The sequence below is a fragment of the Cibotium barometz genome, chromosome 26 (assembly GCF_041138505.1).
Source record: "Cibotium barometz isolate CiBa-2024 chromosome 26, ASM4113850v1, whole genome shotgun sequence".
Classification (NCBI taxonomy): domain Eukaryota; kingdom Viridiplantae; phylum Streptophyta; class Polypodiopsida; order Cyatheales; family Cibotiaceae; genus Cibotium; species Cibotium barometz.
The window spans coordinates 40901581-40923194 of NC_141071.1; the positions used below are offsets into that span (position 1 = coordinate 40901581).

Genomic DNA, 21614 nt, shown 5'->3' on the forward strand with positions numbered 1-21614 from the left:
GCCTCAAACAACTCATGAACATACCGCTGCTGAGAGACAAAAAACCCCCTCTGGGTTTGCCAGATCTCCAATCCCAAAAAGAAGTGGAGTAAGCCTAGGTCGGTCAGCAACTCATGAACATACTGCTGCTGAGAGGCGAAAAACCCCCTCTGGGTTTGCCAGATCTCCAATCCCAATAAGAAGTGGAGTAAGCCCAGGTCGGTCATCTCAAACTCCTTTGACGAGGCACCCTTCGTGATGCCAATGTGCTCCACATGACCGCCGGTGAGAATGAGATCATCCACATAAAGGATGATAATCATAACCATGCCGCGTTCCCGAAAGAGATATAGGTTGGGATCTACAACCGATCTCTGAAAACCAGTCGTCCGAACAAATAAGGAATCAATCTTCTGATTCCAAGCCCTGGGAGCCTGTTTACGACCATACAAGGCCTTACGTAACCTGTAAACCATCCTATCTGATCTTGGAACAACAAAGCCTAGAGACTGCTCAACATACACCTCCTCCTGCACGTCACTATTAAGGAACGCAAATTTTACATCCATTTGATACACAGGCCACCTCTGAGAAGAAGCAAGGGCAAGAACGGTCTGAATCGTGGTCATCCTTGCTATCGGTGCAAAGGTATCCTCGTAGTCGATGCCTAGCCGTTGAGCATAACCTTTAGCCCCACGAGTCTAGCTTTGTGTTTGTCCACCGACCCATTTGACGCATATTTGGTCTTAAAGACCCATTTGACACCAATGACTGACCGTTTCGACGGCCTTGGTACCAACTCCCATGTGTTGTTCTTCTCGATGGCATCGAGTTCCGCCTGCATGGCTCTCCTCCAAGTATCCTGTGAAAGGGCTTCCCTAACGGAAGTGGGCTCCTTGTCCCACATGATACGAGACATCAAAGAATAGTTTACCTGAAGAAGCTCCGCTGAATTGCTTTTGTCGCGGACTCTTGACTCCCGAAGGGTGTCAAGCAACCACCTGGGTACTCGAACAGATCGCGGAGCCTCCTGCTGCTGCGGGGGCTCTACTCCAGCTGCGGGCTCAACCTCCTGTACTGACTGTGGTTGACCAACTGGAACAATGGACGGGGAATCATCATCAAACTCCTCTGGATCTCCAAGAAGTGGCGGCTCCTCGACAGTGGATACTGGAACATGCTCATCAAAGACCACATCCCGCCTGACAACAATCTCATTCCTCTCTGGATCAAACAATCTGTATCCCTTGGAAAGAGAATTATACCCCACAAATATAAGCTTACGGGTTCCTCCTCCACAAGAAGGTGGTTGTGTCCTGCACAACAGGTGGTTGCACTTCCTTCCCATAAGCGGCGTCTTCTTCTTCAAGTGGCTACATCTGGTGTCCCACTCAAGTAGCTACAGATACCTCGGGTATTGGTCTACAATCTGCAACCTACAAGTAAGTGAATTTCAGATTTAAGTAGTATTTTGTGATAAATCTGATAAGGGACTCTCTCCACGGCAACACCCGTTCGGTGCCGGGTAGTCCAAGCTATTGGAGAACCTCGGTCCAAAGGTGCTGAGATCGGGAGAGCTAGGCGTTAGTACGGGAGCGCCTGTTTGTGCGTGGTCCTGGAACACCAGTTGAGCGCTCTCCGCGGAGTCCAGTGAAAGCACAGAACCACAGAGATTGGACCACGCTAGTGGTCGTTTTGCTTCGAGCATCTACTTCGAACGTCGACTTCGAACCTACTTGTTTGGTACTGTATTCGTCGCCTGGCTGCAGAGAAGGAGAAGCTCCACTTGTTGAAGATGTACACGCAGCCTGCGGGTGTTGGACACACATCCGGTTGCTTTGGTAGGCTGCGTAGAAGGAAGGAGTGCAGTCGCCTGAGGGTAGAGGGCTGCTGGCTGGAGAACAGGCGCACAGCCGCCTGCTGTGGTAGTGGGCAGCCCTACTGAATGACCAGCGCAGCCACCAGCCGTCTGGCTACAGTCTGATTGGGACAGAAACATGGCCTTCCGCCTACAACCTGTGATCATGCAGCCGCTTGGGAGAGAGAGTACGTGCAGCAGTAAAGTATGAGATGGTAGCCGCCTGCAACAAATTCAGTCGCCAGCAGAAGGTGTGATGACGGCGTTGCTTGAGACTCTGCACAGGAGGAGGTCGCCGGCAGGTTCTTCTTTTCAAAAGTTGGTAAAAAAACGATCGCCGGGTGATCTCTACGCTGGAGGAGAAGGCTTTTTTTTATAAAATTTAAAGTGGACTTAACCAATAAGTGCTGGCTGGCTCCCCACGTTTGCATGTGGGTGGCCAGATCCAAGGGGTGTGGGTAGGTGACCATGCACCCACCCCCACACACACACTTAAGTGGGGCTCCCCTCCTTGGCCCCTAAGTGGGAGCCCAAAGGGGGTGCCCACTTTTAAGTGAGTGTGAACAAATGACCTTATAAAACAAAGGTTAAAATATGAAATATTAAAACAACATGTGCTACTTACCACCAGTTCACATGCACCAAAACTCGTCAGAAGACAGAGCAAACTTCACGACTCACTGGCAGGCGTCCCCGCTCAGTAAGTGACACGTCAAGCGGGTAAACACAAAAATACAAATCATGCGAAAACAGTTTCAAACATGCAAAATATGAGTGCATGTGCAAATAGTATCATGGACATATCTCCCGTTCATGGAACAAGTACAAAATATCTGTCGGCACAGAAATGGCACGACGAAAAATATAAAACCTGGTCTTTCTATGGAGTGACAGTCCCGTAGGTAAGACACATTTCCAGGCACGAGCCTCCCTATGGAGTGACAGTCCCATAGATAAGACACGGCACAAATACTGGCTCTTCCATGGCGTGTGACAGTCCCATAGGTAAGACAGTTCCAGGCACGAGCCTCCCTATGGAGTGACAGTCCCATAGATAAGACACGGCACAAATACTGGCTCTTCAATGGCATGACAATCCCATGGGTCGAACACAATCCAGGTCATACACGGGTGGCACCAGTCTAGCTCCCGTCCATACGACACCATCCTGCTAACACACGGGCGGCACCAGTCTGGCTCCCGTCCATGTCAGCAAAATACTGGCCTCTTCACATGAGACACCGGCCTGGCCTCAAGTGAACGAGACACAAAAACTCGAGATGGACCAAATGGCCGGCCAATTGGTGACACAGCACACACGAGTCCTAAACTACTGCTTTGTGTTATGTACAAGAAAGAAGTAATATAATTGAAATTCAAGTACAAGATGTGGCTAAGAATGAAGACGTTAAATCACAACCCTATGACCTACTATTCACTCTCAGCTTAGCACTTGACCTACAAATACCTACAGAAAAACACTCTATGAAGTACAGCGCTGAGGAAAGCATATGAATATGACGATTTGGCTACCCATGTATATATATGCACCAATGCTCCTAGTCAGCCAACAACTGCCACATCATTGATGCCATGTGTCATCTGCGCTGTGCAACTTTACTTATCGGTAGCTATTCGATGTCCGGTGTGCCTTACATACTCTCTGTCTCTCTCTTTCCAAGGCCCTATAGGAGGTCAATCCTTTCCTTTGGTCAGTCGCTTAAAAGAGGCTCATGTCTTTCCGGGAGCCAAAATCTAGCCTCGCTACAATAGCTCCAAGAGCAACCCGCGAATTGGAGCCTAAATGAAGGCCGCCTGCACCTCCTTGGAGGCTTTGGAGGTTCAACAGGTGGAGTATCTAGCCTCCTTCGGAAGGCAAGTAGGAGACAAAATGGCAAGTAATTTTTTGCGTCCTCTGGCCCCTATCATCGTATGGAAGAAGCCTGCCAGCTTTGTGGGCCAAATGGGAGGGCGGAGTCAAACCTTCCTTGTGTTTGCACCCTTGCTTTGAATTTCACTCTCTCTCCTGTTAGGAAGTGCCTAGGAGAGGACGGGCAGCCACTTTCCCTCTTCCAACGCCCTTGGACCTCATAAGGGTTGCATCTGGGCAATGAGGTCATCCCTTCAAGCATTTTACTTGAGCAACTTTCTGAAGGATTCATTCACCTGATTCCAAAAAATCCAGCAATGGCAAACCATCACCCTACTTGGCACTCATAAAATCCTCTTCAAAAGCCATGAATCGTCACCTCCAAAGTTCATCCATGGTACCCAAATCTGGGATAAGAGCATCCTCCGTAACATCTTTACTTTCAAGGAAGAAACTACAATGGCCCAGACCCCAGGAGGATTTAGCAGTCCTTCTGTTGGACTTCAAGAAAGCTTCTGACCATGTCTACTGGGCCTTTCTCAAGAATCAAGGCAATCAAACCTCTTCTATGTCAAGCTGTATCCCTTTAAATCTAGACCCCCAAGGAAGTACCCAACTGGTGTCCCTGTGTCAGGATTCCACAGCCTCCATTCTTATAGATTGAAAAATGCATTCATTCAAGACTTGTTTTGTTAGTTTATTGCACATGATTACATTGTTCCATAGAAAAATATTAGTACAACAAGAAAGCCGTACTCCTTTTTCCTGAGGGAAAAGATAAAATCGTCCTCCTTGAAGAAAGTTTTGAAGTAAAGCATTGAAAAGCTAGAGGTGCTGAGGACATACCTGAGGCCATTGTGTGCTGAATGGACATGGAGAACCGTCGCTTCAGCTTCAAGGCAGTCGCCAACAAGGGCGGCTTCTTTGAATCTCAATGTTTTGGACTCAAAGAAGGCTCTTGGCTGTGCAAACGTTGAGGTCAGGGGTTGGAGGTTTGCACATAAAAAAAGTGTGCGCGCAGTGCATGCATGCATGATTGCCTATGCATGCATATACTCGTGTGCCTACAAACATAAGCACTCATGCATTTGTGGGTACATGCAAGCATGTGCACGCAAACATACAAACGATTATGTGTACATAAAAACATGTGTACAGAATGCATACATGCACATAAAGACGTACATGATTGTGTGTGTTGAGAGATGCAGAGAGACTTACAAAGCGGGATCCAATGAGGGAAGGGAAGAGGCCTGCGCAGAGCATGCCATGGACCACACAGTCCTTGAAGCCGGCGGAGGCTGCAGCAGCTTGGGAGGTGTGGATGGGGTTGAAGTCTCCGGAGAGGGCACCGTATGCGGCCACGTCATCCTGTTTGAAGGTATGCTCCATCCTCAACACTTCCCCCTCCGCAACACCGTATCCACGTGATGCAACGCCTCCATGTACACATGATGATGATGATGATGATGAGATTGGTGCTGATAAGCAGCGCCTTGCAAACTTTGCCAAATTCATTCTCTGTACCCCTCGTTACATCTACATACACATCATTTCCGATCAACGGGGAAATTGTAACATAAAGTTTTGCAACCATGGAAGATTTGCAGCAACATGAAAGCGCTGGAATGCATAGGGCCTAGAGAGAGAGAGAGAGAGAGAGAGAGAGAGAGAGAGAGAGAGAGAGAGAATCCCCGTAGAGAGAGAAAAATGTAGGCCCCTGTGTGTGTGAGAGAGAGAGTGAAGCAGCCCGCTGTGTGTATGAGAAAGAGAGAGAGAGAGAGAGCATCCCCGCACAGAGAGAAAAATGTAGCCCCGTGTGTGTGTGAGAGAGAGAGTGAAGCAGCCCGCTGTGTATGAGAGAGAGAGAGAGAGAGAGAGAGAGGGATGTATGATGTAACCCGAACACAGAGAGAGAGAGAGAGAGAGAGAGAGAGAGCGCACCTGGAATCTTTAACAAAGGATTGACAAACAATGGGATTTTATAATTTCAAAATATGCACCCAAAATCTTTTTTTTTCCTACCATTAATTAATTAGTTGTGGATTTTTCTCTTTGCCCACAATATGTATGGTACGACTAAGAATTATATTTACTCGTATAAGGAAAGAAAACAGCAGTCGAATTGCACTCTCTCGGAGGCTATAAGCAACAGAACTCTCTCTCTCTCTCTCTCTCTCTCTCTCTCTCTCGGAAGTGAAGGGATATGTCTATCTCTCGCTCTCTCGTGAAATTGAAGGGAGATGTCTATCTCTCCCTGTATGTCATTGGGTCGTGTAGAAGAAGGAGCTTTCTATTGTAGGGAAGGTGAGGAGGCGACCCAACGGTGGAGAGGCTGAGAGCATTGAGAGCATCGTGGGCACTGAGCACAAGGAGACTAGGGGAAGATGCCGGCAAAGGATGTGCTAGCTACTGGATGATCTCAGGAGGAAGGGGGCTAGGGTTGGCACAAAAAAGCATGCGTAGGGGCAGTGAGTAGGGAGCAAGGGAGGGACGCGAGTTTGACACCTGGTCTACAAAGGTGATTTGCGCTTTGGAGGGCGAGAGGGGTATGGAAATGCGTAAGGTATTAATTAAATGCCACGTAAGTGGCACTTAATGAATGCACCTACAATAAAAAGCGAATAAGCGACCATATCTTTTTTGAATGCCCATTAATTAATGAGCGTGTATTCTTAAAGGTCTTTTTAAGGTTTTCAAAATGAATCAAATCTACCTTTTCTAGTGACTTGGACGCTTGGATTACTTTCTCTTAGATTGCATGCATGCTTTCTCGATGCATGCTCCAGTGTGCAATAGAGGGTAAGCTCGACGAGGAGGAGCCTCTTTCTCTATGTATCTAGCAATCGCCTCTAGGAATCTATCTCTGTCTCTCTCTCTCTCTTGTATACTAGTCATCCTCGCTGGGAATCTCTCTATGTCTGTCTCTCATATACCAGTCACCTGGGAAGGAGGAGGATGCTCTCTCTCTCAAGTCCCACCGTTGGTCGTATATGCCCTTGTGTTGCATTCTACCAACGTTAATACACCTCTCTCTCTCTCTCTCTCTCTCTCTCTCTCTCTCTCTCTCATGGAGGAGGACGCTCTTTCTCTCTGCCTTGTTCTCCTATAGCAGTCGCGTAGGAAGGGGATCGAGCAGGACGAGGAGCAAGGAAGGGGTTCGAGCAGGAAAAGGAGCAAGAAAGGGGTTCGAGTTATGATGACGGCAAGAGAGGCCTACAACACTGATTAATTAATTAGTAGAGATCGCTTGTAAGGGTGGAAATTTTAAGGTATCTTTCAACCATGTGTGAAAAGTTACCAAATGTAACGTTTTGTTTCTCAAGGTCAAGAAGCCCCACCTCCATCTCTTGATGCCTTTCCTCGCAAATAGCATGTTGCCACTAACTGCACCAACTACGAGAATGTGCTACTATAGATTGGCGTGAAAGCCACACAGCCATTAGGTATACTTGGTGTATATAGTTCCAACTTTGAACTATCAACATTCCATCCTCTTGGCGCACTATAATTCCGACTTGTACTGTCTGCATGCAATGGCAATTATCAGTGTTGGATGTAAAGATGACCAAAATCTACAAAAGGCAAGACTGTGGACTCCAATCCAATGGTACACAAGGATAGCTTCTCATCATTGAAAAATGTTGGGAGAAGATGACCTGGTCAAGTTTAACCTTAGGTTTCTTTTTTCTGTGTGAATATGCAACAAGAATTGTATTGTAACTGCAAGAAAAGAGAGAGGAGAAGGGAAGGGGATTCACACTCTCTTTTGAAGCACTAGGCGAAGGCCTTGTGCCACCATCAAGAATGGTTGTGGTGTTGAAATTTTTTCTTCCATATGAATTTTTTAAATGATTTTTAAAAATATTTCACAGGTGAGTAGAGCCATTAGAGCCAAAATCTTTGTGCACCTACCACTACGTACACATCCATTGTCTATGTACACATCCCTCACAAGTGTTCATATTAATTGATTATTACTAAGCATAACTTTAGTGGAGGTCGTTAAGGCTTAGTTGCATGGGGGCTTTATTGATGACTCCTTACGCTTTAAAGGATCCTTCTATTTTGGTCTAGTTTCAAGCATGGTTGCTTTGACGAAGTCGCCATTGTTGCATGACTTTTCTCATCATGGATCCTTCTTGTCTACTTCAATTGCTTAGTGTAAAAAATGACTTATATACAAGTGTCTAGTTTTCACACTAGGTTGGCCAAACATAAAAATGCTCTAACCTCTACTAGTCTTAAACAAGTATGCACACGAAGTCCTTAGACTTTCCCTATTTAACATTAAGCTCAAGTTAAGGCTGTTTATATGTTCCATTCACCGTCTTACAAAAGATCAGTGTCGATTCGAATGGGTAAGATAGCAAAGTGCCTTACAGTAGGTCCGGTGGGTGAAACCATGTTAACCTATAGAGTGGCTAACATACCCCTGTTCCTAATGGTGATCACCTGCTCATATCACCCAACACCCAAGTTGGTGGTGGTGAGGTGGCTCTGTTAGGGTAAAAAGTTATGGATGGTCCAAGATATGCCATGAAGTTAGCATGCAAGGTTAAGTAATATAGTTCGAGACCAATCGGCCAACCGAATGCACGGCATATTACTGATAAGTTTTTAGGTAGCCCTAGTGATAGGCACCTTGTTGAGGTGGCATAAAAGGTATAGGCAATGTAGAAGTTCTTCATGCAACGTCTCTTTCTATTGTGAAAATGGCTAAGATCCTTTAAAATTAAGTGGTTGGTAGAAGCGTTCCGCACCCTATAATTGACCGAATGAGCACCAAGACCACCATGGAATGATTGAATGAGCACAAGACCGCCATGGAATGATTTTCATGGGTAGATGGCGATCAGGATCTTTATGGTGTGACATGATAGTATGTCCCAATCTCACAGCAATTATGCTTAGAGATTAGGGTTCTTTGTGTTACATATGTCCGCCTAGGCGAGGTTGTGTTGGTGTGTTGAATTGGAGTCGAAGCATATGTGGCACCTGTGGGCCTATGTTGCGACATGGCACTTGTAGGCCTGCATTGCTGCATGGCACACGTAACCCTTAAGAAAATAAAAAAACTCAAAGTTTTATGTGTGTCTGAAAGTGTATGCATGGCTCTCTTTAAGGTTTGGCACCATGGGTGGCTTGGGTGGTGGAAACATGGATGGGTAAGGATACTGCTTCTGCTTCTTAGATACCTTGGATGTTTCCTTGTTGGTAATTTCCCTGATCTTAGTATGGATCCTTGTGATGGCATTAAGGGGGATTATATGAATAAGTATAGAGCCTTATGATGGCATTGAGAGAGACTATATGAATAAGTATGGAGCCTTAAGATGGCATTAAGGGGGATTATATGAATAAGTATGGAGCCTTATGATGGCATCAAGTGAGACTATATGAATAAGTCCTCCTTATATGTTTAACCAGTTAAGGCTCCCCAAAGTAGCTGGTGCTCCTACCACTCAAGTGTTAGGACAATCCTTGAAAGCATGTTTGAATCCATACTTATAACCTATACCTCCATACATGGAATATGACATTGGGGTTTGGCACTAGATTTGGGGTACTTTTGGTGTGATGGCTCTATGAGAACACTCAGGAACACGATGCAAGCCCAATTGGAGATGGCCCGCATGACATGTTGTTGAAGTCTATCACTCTTTGTTGCACATTAGCTTCAAGCAAAGAGGCATAGTCAATAGATGGGGGTTGTTTTGGATATCTATATGATTCATACTACTCATATGACTCGTAGCCCTCCTATTCTGGACTCTTGGAGTTAACTCGCAAAGTCATCAAGTACTCTATGAGAACACTCAAGAGCATGATGCAAGCCCAATTGGAGATGGCCTGCATGACATGTTGAAGTCTATCACTCTTTGTTGCACATTAGCTTCAAGAAAGGAGGCATAGTCAATAGATGGGGGTTGTTTTGGATATCTATATGATTCATACTACTCATATGACTCCTATTCTGGACTCTCGGAGTTAACTCGCAAAGTCATCAAGTACTATTGTATATTTTTGGTTGGGTGGTAATATCAGGGGTGGGTATAGCATTAGTGGCAGTCTATACATACCTCTCGGTATAGGGTTATGATAAATGGGCACTGAATTATGCATTGGTTGTGGTTTCTCATTGCACTGGCAGTGAGCACAATACTCTCTAGGCCTTAGGAGTGGACACTTCACGTATGTCTAGTTCCAAATTGTACACTAAACCATATCTCTACATGGCAATTAATGTGGTTGTCCCCCCACTTGAGGAACTGACTAGGGTTGGCCTTAAGGTTGCTAACCCTAACCACTGTTGGCCTAATCAATTTAGCAGATTTTCTACCAACTCATCCATGCTCATGTCCTTTCATAGTAGTGGGGGCTACATATAAGCCTCTTACTCTTGATACCAATCATAAATTTATCAATGAGCAATAAGTCTATTTTTGTGAAGGACCATCTATTTTTGCCTCCATGTAAGCATAGAGAGCTCTCCCTTCACCCCTTTGGCTGGTTGAGAATGGAGTGAGGACACGATGGACAAGCTAGTGCACCCGTATAGGAAAGTTATAGTTTGTGGCTTTAAGGCAAGACCCAACAATACATGCTCTAGCAAGGCTAAGGCAAGCTCTTGACTTGAATATATATAGTGTTGTTGTCACGGACTAGAGTAGGGCTTAGCTTTGTTCATCCATCCATTCCAAGCCATTGGGATGCTCGGTATTGATTAGGAGGTCACACTCCAAAAACCATATGGTTTTAAAGACTTGGATGTGTTAGTTTTTTAATTTTGGAATTGATTTAAAGTTTATTTATATTAGGGTATTCTATTTTCATATCTTAGAAGGAAAAAACGATGGTTTCTTAGTGATTTACATAACACAAGGCTTAGATTTTGTTGCATTAAGCCAATGAGGAATAGCTTAGCTCGTAAGGTGCTTTAAGCGGGACTATGGTGGCCGATGTTATTCAAGGACGCCATGGAGTTTGTGAAAAGATGAGACGAAGAGTGTCAACGATTTGCTATTCTGCAACAAAGAGATAGGATGCCACTTACCCTTCTTATGGTAAGACAACCTTTTGAGAAACGGGGAATTGATTTTGTTGGACCTATTAGTCCAGCTATGCATCCATCACAAGCCCAATATGTGATCATGGCCCCCACAGACTATTTCACGAAATGGGTAGAGGCTAGAGCCTCTAAGCGAGCTGATGCACAAACAACGGCTAAGTTTTTATATAAACAAATCATTTCGAGATTTGGATTCCCATTGGAATTAGTCAGTGATTGTGGTTCACACTTCATTAATGAGGTGATTGATCACTTGCTAGATTCCTTGTAGTCCACCGGAAGTCATCCCTTTATTATCCACATACAAATGGTCAAGCAGAGAGTACAAATAAGATTTTATGTACGAACTTGACAAAACATTAGAAGCAAGTCACACAAATTGAGAACATACGCTAACTACAGCTCTATGGGTATATTGAACATCGTATAAGGTAGTGACAGGATACACTCCTTTCTGTCTAGCATATGGCGTTAAGGTAGTAATGCCAATGGAGTACTTAGTTCTAAGCTTTTGAATTATAGTGCGAGAACGATTAACTGAGAATGCATTAGCCAAAAGGTTGGTTGACTTAGAGAAACTTGATGAAACTCAAGTAATTGCATCACATGGTCTTATGGTCGAAAAATTGCAAAGGAAACGTTGGTTTGACAATAACCTGAAACAAAAAGAACTGAAAACGGGGGGACCTCATCCTCATGTATAGTGTCGAAAGCATAAGAAAAAAGAAACTCAAGTTTAAAGAATTAGGACCCTTTCGAGTGTCCGATTGTTAACTACCAAAGTTGTGGGATTTCTAAGTGTTAATATTTCCATCAGAAATAATCCCTTGGTTGGAAAGGTGTTTGTTATGCCCGCAGGATCTATGGAGGAAGAAATGATCCTTGGATTTATGCCATTATTGTAATATCCAGTGGGAAAAGAGGGCGGCACAATTGGACGAGTGCAACAATGTCATTACCGTGTCCTTATGGAGCCCAATAAACAAGGGGAAGCAGGCTATGATTGATGGTATGGAAAGACTAATGGCGGTAAAAGCAACTCACGTACTAGAGAAAGCATCCATCCCATAGTCCCTATGCAAAAAATAGCCAACATAGGGTATTAACCTTGTATAGGAACATAGGGTATTAACCTTGTATGCACTCAACATAAAACAATTCATGCTGTGAAACAGTCCAAACAGTTCATGCCATGAAATAGTCCAAAACAGTTCACACCATGAACTAGTTCTAAATGGTGGCTTCGTTTAGAAAACTATCTAACATTTGAAGGCCATCTCTATCCCTTGTCTATAGCTCAAACTTTTATGCACTCAACATAAAACAATTCACGCTGTGAAACAGTCCAAACAGTTCATTCCATGAAATAGTCCAAAACAGTTCACACCATGAACTAGTTCTAAATGGTTTACGTCGTGAATCACCTTATTAATTCATGGCATGAAATGGTCACCTTACTTCGCCCAATCATGGGATGCCATGTGGCATATTCATTAAGAAAGCCGCCCAGTCAGACGGTTGCACCATAAATTCCAAATCTTTCTTTATTTGTGCATTCCACGTTTTCAACCCATCTCACAGTTCAACTACTCACGACTGACCCTTCTCACAATTTTAGCCATCTCACGGGTTTCGTACTCTACTATCTCGGTGCATAAATATGCATTCTCACAGTTTGCACCTTCCCGCATGTACTCATACCTTGTTATTGCTCACACCACTAACACACTTATCATTGAATATAACACTCACACACACTCATTTTCATGAAGAAAAAAAATAAGAAGAAGAAGAAAGAAGAGAAAAAGAGGTAACAACCACATGCTCTTAATAGTCAGTATGATTGACATTCTTATCATTATTACAGATGTTGACCTCCGTGACGTCTGAACCGGAAGTTGAGAAGACTCCGATAGTCACACAAGCTAGTGCAACTGGGTCACCTATAAGCATGAAGAAGAGACCAACCCGTGGCCCAAAACTAAGCTATTTGGGAGAGTATGCACAAGCATTCCATGCATCAATCATAAGCAAGGATGTCCATACTACCCATGGCAAGATAGTTCTACAATATCACAGCTCAGAGTGCTTGCAGATCTTGGAAGAATCTGAAGTCAAGGACAAACTAGAGAAAGTAGGCATGGAACGAATGGCAGGGTATCTCCCCCATACATTCAATCTAGAATTGTGTGTGGAGTACCTAAAGTCCTATGACAAGGCCACAACGAGAGGAAATGCTACCAAAGTAGATGAAACCACAGAACATGTCCTACTCTTAGAGGAATTGATCCGGGTAGCCTTACAGTTACCACCACCTATAAAGATCCACTCTCACAACTTCGAGAAGATTCCCTTGGACGCAATGCTAAAGAAAAGCTCTTACAATTCCAAAACAGGGTAGAATATGAAAATATCAGAGAAAGCTTGCAAATAACGGCATTACGGTCTCCCTGATCTTGGAGAAGGAGTCTTTGATACTGTCGAGCTATTTCATTAGAAACCTTTTTAGGAAATATTGCCCAAATTTTTCTAGCTTTAGTGGGTTCTGGAGACAAATTCACCAAAAGTATACTAAATACTACCATCTAAGATATAAAATTTCCAAGATTCACCCAAGTTTCTTAAGTTGTAGGTTCATATATAAAAACATTCTCCAACCCATCTATATTTATACTATTTTATTGGGGGTGACTTACTTTTTACACTGATCTTGGATGATGGTGGTCACATTAGCATAATCACCCAAGGATTACTAGGAGGCATGGGCAAGCCCCCATTTGTAGGTACAAGCCTTGTAGTCAAGCTTGTGGATGAGAACACAACCAAATCCTTAGGCATCCTACAAGATACAAAGATCAATACCTTCAGATTAAGTTACCACCACACATTCACAATGATGGATTTTCAGAGAAGAGGGTCATACACGATAATTCTCGATAGGCCTTATATGAGAGAAGAAAGGCTAGTTCATCATGATTGGGAAATCAATCACATTATGTACGTAAAGGCAACCTATCCTTGAAGATAAACTTGAAGGCGGGGAAGGCTTATGCCATGGGTCAAGGCATTCTCACCAATGAATCTGACACAACTGTCTGAACCGCTTTGCCAATTTGTGTGAATGTTACAAACAAGTTGTTGGGTTGTGAAGATCAGAACAACGACTATGAGCCTCTCCCATAGCCTGATGACTTTGAGGATTGGGTCCATGTCTTGGAAACCATGGACACTTTACTACAAAATCTTGGAAGAAGGTTTACACAACTAGATGAGATGGAAATAAATAACCTCTCTCTTAATGCTGAGTGCAATATCCCTTTTGGAAGCTAACATTAACTTTGAACCAGGAGTAGCTAGTGATTTATCTAGTGACAACTCATCCATAGAAGGATCACTTATGCACTACCCACAATCACCTAGGCAAGAAGGAGGAAATCGCATAGAAAGCCTAAGAACTATCTTCTCCCCCATGGAGATGGATCTTTATCACTAGCTTTGCTATGTTGAGGCCATGGATTCATATGAAACCTACACCCCCCAATACTGGGAAGTTGAACTAAACAAGATCACCATTCAGGTCTATAAAGGTGATAAGGAGCCCATGAACCACCAGATGCAAGCTTAATAAATTCAAGGCTGAGGTAGAGAAGGAAGAAAAACTCAAAGAGCTTGTCAAACCTTAAGAGGAAGATCTGAGGTAAGTGCCCGAGTCCTTTAAGTCTTAAATTGAGTGGTATACAGTGAGAAGGTTCAAAGTGTTGGGGTAAAGGCCAATGGCCCAATTACCCTTTGTATATATGGCATATAATTCTAATAAGAACATTATCTTCATCTGCGTGGATTGTGCACCCACCACAAGCTCTCTCTCTCTCTCTCTCTCTCTCTCTCTCTCTCTCTCTCTCTCTCTCTCTCTCTCTCTCTCTCTCTCTCTCTCTCTCTCTCTCTCTCTCTCTCTCGCATTCCGCTTGAACACAACTGGTATCAGAGCTCTTGTGCTCGATCCACGAGAGAGCAGAGAAGAGCAAGAAGCCTGGAGCTTGGCATTCAGAGTCAAGCATTGTGTTTCTATATCCCTGCTTCTCGCTTTCGCGTGCGTGCATATTTTAGGGGTACGATCCCTTCCCAAGCTTGGCATCGGGAGATTCAGCATCCGAGGAGCTTTTCCAACAGGTGTACTGTGGATTTACCCCCCTTTCGAGCCATTCGTGCAGTCAGAATTGCCATACGATTCAGGAGCTGCAATTTTTCAGCTCTCTTTGTGCTCTTTTCATACAGGCTATGTACAAGCTTTTGTGAGTGGCCAGTTGTATGCGCAAGTTTGTGTTGTTGGGGCTAGAGTAAGCCCGCGTAGAGAGCTTTGGATTAGCTCAAGAGTGGAGCAAGACTTTGTTTGTTTGTGCTGGCATTGTTGAAGAGTGCGTGTCTTCATCGACATTCTCTTTCGAGTTCCCTGCATTCATAACACACAATCGTCTTCGTGGCCATTTCATTCCCTCGTCATAGAGCTCAGCTCTCCCTTTCTAGTTAGCGGGTGCATATTTTTCTTGCACGTACATCAGTTGGCGGGTGCATATTTTTCTTGCAGGTACATTAGTTGGCAGTGACAGTGACACATGCCAGTGATCATGCTATTTTGGCAGTGATATTGCAGAGATACTGGATGCATTTTGGTTGATGCTATCAGTTGATGCATATTGGTCAGTTTATGCCTGCTTAGTGAAGGGTGAATGCACTTGAGCTACTAGTAATCTCAACTGGAACATGCACATGAGGGTGAGAATGCCCAAAAGTTGATGTGTTTGAAGCCCACGAGAAAAAGAATGATATTCTTGACTGACAGGTCTTTAAAAAGTTGCTGCTGTTTTTTATGACAGAACAGTCATTTTTGGGATTGAATATTTTTTTCACGGTGCCGAATTGGGCTTTGGTGTGAACTGAGAAGTCGAAGATCTCTGGACAGAATTCAATTTGTCTTTTGGAAGCATTTCCATCTGGAGTATGCATCAAAAGTTATGATGTGTACAAATCTACCAGAAGTTGTGATTGAGCCATAGGCTGTCTTTCAAAGGTGAATAACTTCAAATCTGTGAAGATCTGGGATCTGCACTGAACTGAATAGTTATAGAGCTATCAAAGTTCTCCAATTTTCCTTTTTATAGCAATCGCAATTGAACTATGGTTGAAAAGTTATTAGCTGCCCAAGACAGGCCGGTAGTAATGCAAACTGCTGCTATAGCAGTAAAAAGTGTGCAGGTGGCTGTTTTCAACAGCAAAATTAAAAAAAAATCTGTAAGGATTTTGGACCTACTGTAAACTGAGAAGTTTTAGAGTTTCCTACAGGCTACATTTCTTCCATTTACACTTTTTGCATTGGAGCTACCGTGCAAAAGTTATTGGCTAGTTTTTGGATGCCCTGAGGTCACTTACAACAGAACATGTATGAGTGACAAGTGACAGTGGCTGTTGTCATTGCAGTTGATATTTTTTGGGCTTGAGTTTGGTGCATTGGTGCAGTGTATCCTGGTTGTTTTGCCAACCGTTGTGATGGCTTCGGCATCGGATAATGCATTGTTTAACATTAAGAAGTTCGATGGCATGAACTTTTCGCTCTGGAAGGAGCAGATCCAGGATGTACTCATTCAAAAGAAGTTCTGAAATTCCAAATGGACAATCACCTCTAGGAGTGGAAGATGACCTTCCTGACGCTCCATTATTCCACATTGACCACATACTAAAATGGAGTGAAGACATTGCCAACTTCTTGGCCAATGGATTTCCCATTGACCATTCCATCAGGAAGGATAGAGCCACATGCCATTAGGAAGGTTGTCCCTATCAATTAATAGCAAGGCATAAACTTAAGGGAAACCCTCTTATATGGAGAGGTTATTTGCCTTACAGAAACTCAATGAAAAGTAAAGATTGTGATCTGCTTTATAGGTGGTTGAAAAACTACAATGCAAGAAATGGTCTGATGATGACAAAATCAAGGAGAAGTGCATGGAGGTAGGAGACGTGGTGCTTATGTATAGTGTCAAGAACACCAAATGGAAACAAATGGAAACTTAAGTATAGAGGCCAAGGTCCCTATTGAGTCACAAAAATCGTCAAGGCAATGTAAAGATAGATACCTTGGATGGATTTGAGATGGAAGGGATACTTCAATGGTAGCAAGCTAAAGAGTGGACCTCTCACCAACGATCTTTCAAATTCATAAGAAGAAAGAGGAAAAACAAGAGGTTAGCAAATGGAGGGCATGCCTTGAAGTGAACGCTCGACAAAACATTAAGGATTAAAGAGGTTGTATATTCCTAAACATACATATCTCGATACATGTAGCCAATCTCCATGATTCGGCTGAAATAGAAACACCAGTGAAACTTGCTTACCTTAAGCTAGAGTTGCCCTTGAAAAACCATCTAGCTATGTGGCCAGCCTTGGTTGATGCCGGGGATACCCGTCGCAATGTTCTATCTTAGGAGACATGGACCTTGTTAGGCCACCCACCCCTCACACCTTTACCATAGTTAACAATTATTAGTCTATGACCATCGTGGGTTTCTTTAAAGTACCGCCACTAATTGCATCATGAACTAGAGAAGAAGATTCGTGTACCTTTGGTGAACGAGGTTATCCCCAACATCTCAAAATCCCAAGCGTCATCATCCAACCATACACCATCATTTTGGGTACCCCTGGCATAGAAGAATTTCCTTGCATCATCATTGTGCCATGGCTCCCCCCTCCAACCCTATTGAAGAATCAAAACCTCACCGATAAGAGAAGACCTCCCCCCCAAACATCAACCTCAATGAACTCTCGAGGAGATTGTTTGGGTCCCCAAAACCTCACTGGTTTGGCACCACAACCCCTAAGCCAAAAAGACCCAACTTTCCCAGTTTCCAATACTGCCCCCAGCAACAATCAATGCTCTGGTGGATTCCAACAAAACTGCTTATGGCACAAGAATTCTATGAAGGGAACCCCTACATCTGAGTTCCAAGGTAAAAGAAACGTGTGACCTCGCCCTTGCAAACATACTCTCAAATGTCAAATCCAAGTGAGTGTGGAGACCTAAGGCCATGCCTACGATGCCACCCCCAAAGTCTAAGTAGGAATGGAAACCAATGGGGCAACACCCCAACGTGCATATCAACCCACCAACGAAGTAGTCGACGAAGTAGTCAAAAGAAATCATGGACTTGCCACCAAGTCCATGTGCAGTGCCATCCTCAAAGCCGACGGAGATCCACTTGATCCTAATAATTACACGACGCTCATGATTGGCCACACATTGGCCAAACTTGATAAATCGGTGTTAGAAGCAGAGCTCAGTTCATTCATAGAGAGACATGGATACAAACCCTCAAGACAAGCAAGCTTTCAGAGGAGCTACTCTACCCTTGACCACATCTTCACCCTCTGCGCCATCATCGAGGAGGGTAGAGCATGACATCAGAGGATTTACTACTGTTTTGTGGATTTTCGCAAAGCTTTTGATACTATTCCATGAGCATGCCTCCTACATTGTCTATAGGAGATAGGAGTCCCTTCTAACATGTTTTGGAGAATCATCACCCTCTATGAGTCCATCTCACTAGAGATACATCGCAAGAGATTTCCAACACTATTGGGGTGAAACAAGGTTGTCCTCTATCACCCACTCTTTTTGGCTTGTACATTGATGAGATCTCAAGCTTCATTGACAAATTAGGCGAGGTTGGTCGTCCCACAATAGCAGGCATATTGACCCCCCCCCCTACTACTTTATGCCAACAACGTCGTCCTCCTTTTAGATTCAACAGAGGGGCTTCATAGACATTTGGATGCCTTGGAGGATTTTTGCACTCAACTTTGCACTCAACAGGACCACACTATTAATCTTGGTAAAACCAAGGTAATGGTCTTCAATACCTCCCGCCTCTTCACATCCAAATTGAGCTTCACATACAAAGGGGATCATGTGGAGATTACCTCATCCTATGTCTACCTTTGTGTCACTTTCAATAACCCACGCTTCACCATGGTTCAAGCAGCACATGCCAAAGTGACATGGGGATATGTAGCGACAATGCTTCCAAGCACATTTCTAGGAGCCCAAGACGAAGGGTAGGCTTTTTGACACCGTTGTTAGACTAGCCTTGATGTATGGAGTATCCTTCTCTGACCAAATTTATCTGATGAGGATTGGCGCGAAGTTGAGAGGCCCCAACTCATGATGTTCTCCCATATGATCTGTAGCAAACCATCAGTCCCACACCAAATTATCTAGGTAGAGTTTGTTGTAGGGTCGATGGTAGTGGATGCACTCTTCCATACAATCACATACCTTCATCACATCAACCACATGGATCCCCACAAATACTTGATACTTTCCCTAGAGCCCTTGAGACATTTAGCACTCGAGGGCCACCCTCGACTATATGGTATGCATGGGTTTCCATGTGGTTCTCAAGACATGGGCTCCGCATGGATTGCCTCCCACCCCTTCATTCAGTACAGTTTAGACTCCCCTTTTCTCGAGCTTTGAGGGCACCAACCAAGTTATCCAATTAGATCTTCTCAACCTCTACACCCATTGCATATGGATCACACCTTTGTAGCTCAAGCCGAAGATGCATTTCTACAAAGATCACTGCCTCAAGCTCATCGAGGAGGGATTTATCTAGCATTCAAGCTATCTAAGTGTTAACATGTCCCCATGCCATGCATGGCCAAATACGAACTAAAAGTGGAGACATGAAGAGCTAATCGCATCTTCAAAGCTGAGGAGCTCATACAAAGACTTGAGAAGGAGAGGGAATTATGCCAAACAAAGGTTTAGACAAAGGAGCATTACATGTGTCGCTGCCTAATATACTATGAGATTTGCGGGAGGGATCTTTTGCTGCTCGGGCTCAATAGACACAAGGACACTTTCTTGAGAGAGCTTTAGCCCTAGCCATGCTGACCCATCCCTCGCCAACCAATTGCACCAACTTCTTGCAAACCCAAGAGGAGGAGGACAACCATAAAATGGATCCCTTGGATCCACCTCAAGCTACTGCAAACCCCCCTTGCATACCCGACAACCCCATCCCTTGAGACATCGACCTTGATTCCCTCATCAGCTCCAAATCTAGGACATGCTCCCATCGCCACGAGCTACCTCTCCATGCAACATAGCTAAGGGAGACCTTTCAACCATACTCGTTAGCCCCACGCTTGATATTTTGGATAGTATATAACATCTATCGGAGCTGATGCCCTCTCATGTTGTACTCCATGATGAGATTTCCATGGACAAATTTGTATCACACCAATGAGAGATTATTTTATTTTCCATTCCATGATGAGATATGCACTTGACATAGTTGTGTCATTTTGGTTTCATAGGCCCATTGGATCTTTAGTAGACGCTTAAGCCTTGCTAAAACTCACATAGCATTAACATCCATTGTGCTTAACTTCCTCAATTCTATCACAAAAAACTTACCGAGCTGGAGGCTTGCACCTCGTAAATTTTTCCTCTCGTGATATGTGCTTGGGAACTCTAATGTTCCCTACCCGAACCTTCACAACTCTAACCATAGGCTCTAGGATATCTATTGGATAAGAAGGAATGGATAGTATGATATTCCAAAAGAGTTTGGGGAAAATAGACTGATTCAAAAGCTCGGTTAGGTTCAGAGTGAACTTGGAGAGAGAGAGAGCATGAGAGCACGTTTGAAACCAACCAACCATTACTCAGAATGTTGAAAGATGGATTGATAACAAGTTACAATGATCAGAAACACAAGACCATTGTCACTTGTGCACCCTTTTAATGGCTAGTCCTGTCCTCTACTTTCTTTTTAAGAAACTTCATGTAAAGGTACACACGTGCAATCATGATGAAGGAGAGTAAGAACCAAGGGTCTAAGAATAATCATACCCAGAATTAACAGAGGCTTGCAAAGGATGGAAAGGTCCCCCCAAAAAAATGATGAAGACCATGAACAATATAAACAAACTAAATACACCAGGCCCTCTGCTCTACAGGCATTTGCCCACCACCAAACCGCATCACCCCACAACAAAGCTAATCACAGTAGCAATATAGCTAAGAACAACGGAACAAATAGTCACAAATTTGTCTCACATCCCAAATTGTTACCAGAACCCCAAAGACGATCATGATGGCAATGCACACACACATTTCTTACCCTGCATACATCCACTTGTGTATACAGGACAGATTATCCATACTATGAATCAATATAAAGAAGAGGCAAAGGGCTAAATACATGACTTCAGATGCATTAAAAAAGTGTTCCTATGAACATTTCGAGTGCTTAAAATGCTGTGCAATAGTAAAGCTGGCTTGCTTGCCTGTAGACTTCGAATGTGGGCATTGGACTGGAGGATTAAAGCCTCTAAAACTGAACATAAATCTGATGTAAGACATAAATAGTAGGATGAGTAGACAAGACTAATTAAGTTAATGAGGACAAGCGACGTACATCAATAGCTTAAGAAGATAATGACTTTAAATTCAAGCAACAAAACCCTTCTATGCACCTCTTGTGACTCTTTATGATTTTCTGATATCCCACAACTCTACATGTATTATCAGGCTTGCATAGCTCTTATCTTTCCAACCTTGCCAGCAGTATTAGCTATATATGTCTATGTTGCCAACTTGATCAATATAACTTTAACCTTGATAAAGGTACATATCTTGCCACAATGCTGGGCAAAATACGCAATGGGGCCTGGAATTGTCAACCCTACTGCAATATCAAAAGAAGGAAATTATGTCTGCAGCCTAGTCCTTTGTGGAGCCCTGCAATGAAACTAAGCAGGTGACAATATAC

At 43.7% G+C, this 21614-nt stretch overlaps 1 protein-coding gene across 3 annotated transcripts in view; it reads right to left on the bottom strand.

Moving 5' to 3' along the window:
* LOC147623970 (3-hydroxyacyl-[acyl-carrier-protein] dehydratase FERN, mitochondrial-like) overlaps nt 1–5597 on the bottom strand; it is a 40721-nt gene extending 35124 nt beyond the window's left edge. For all 3 annotated transcript variants that reach the window (XM_086820636.1, XM_086820638.1, XM_086820635.1), the window contains exons 1-2: nt 4929–5597; nt 4554–4669 (exon numbers count right to left, since the gene is read on the bottom strand). In XM_086820636.1, coding sequence (XP_086676762.1) covers nt 4554–4669; nt 4929–5225 — 413 coding nt within the window. In that variant the 5' untranslated portion in view covers nt 5226–5597. The remainder of the gene's footprint in view (nt 1–4553; nt 4670–4928) is intronic.
* Between the last annotated feature and the right edge of the window lie 16017 nt (nt 5598–21614).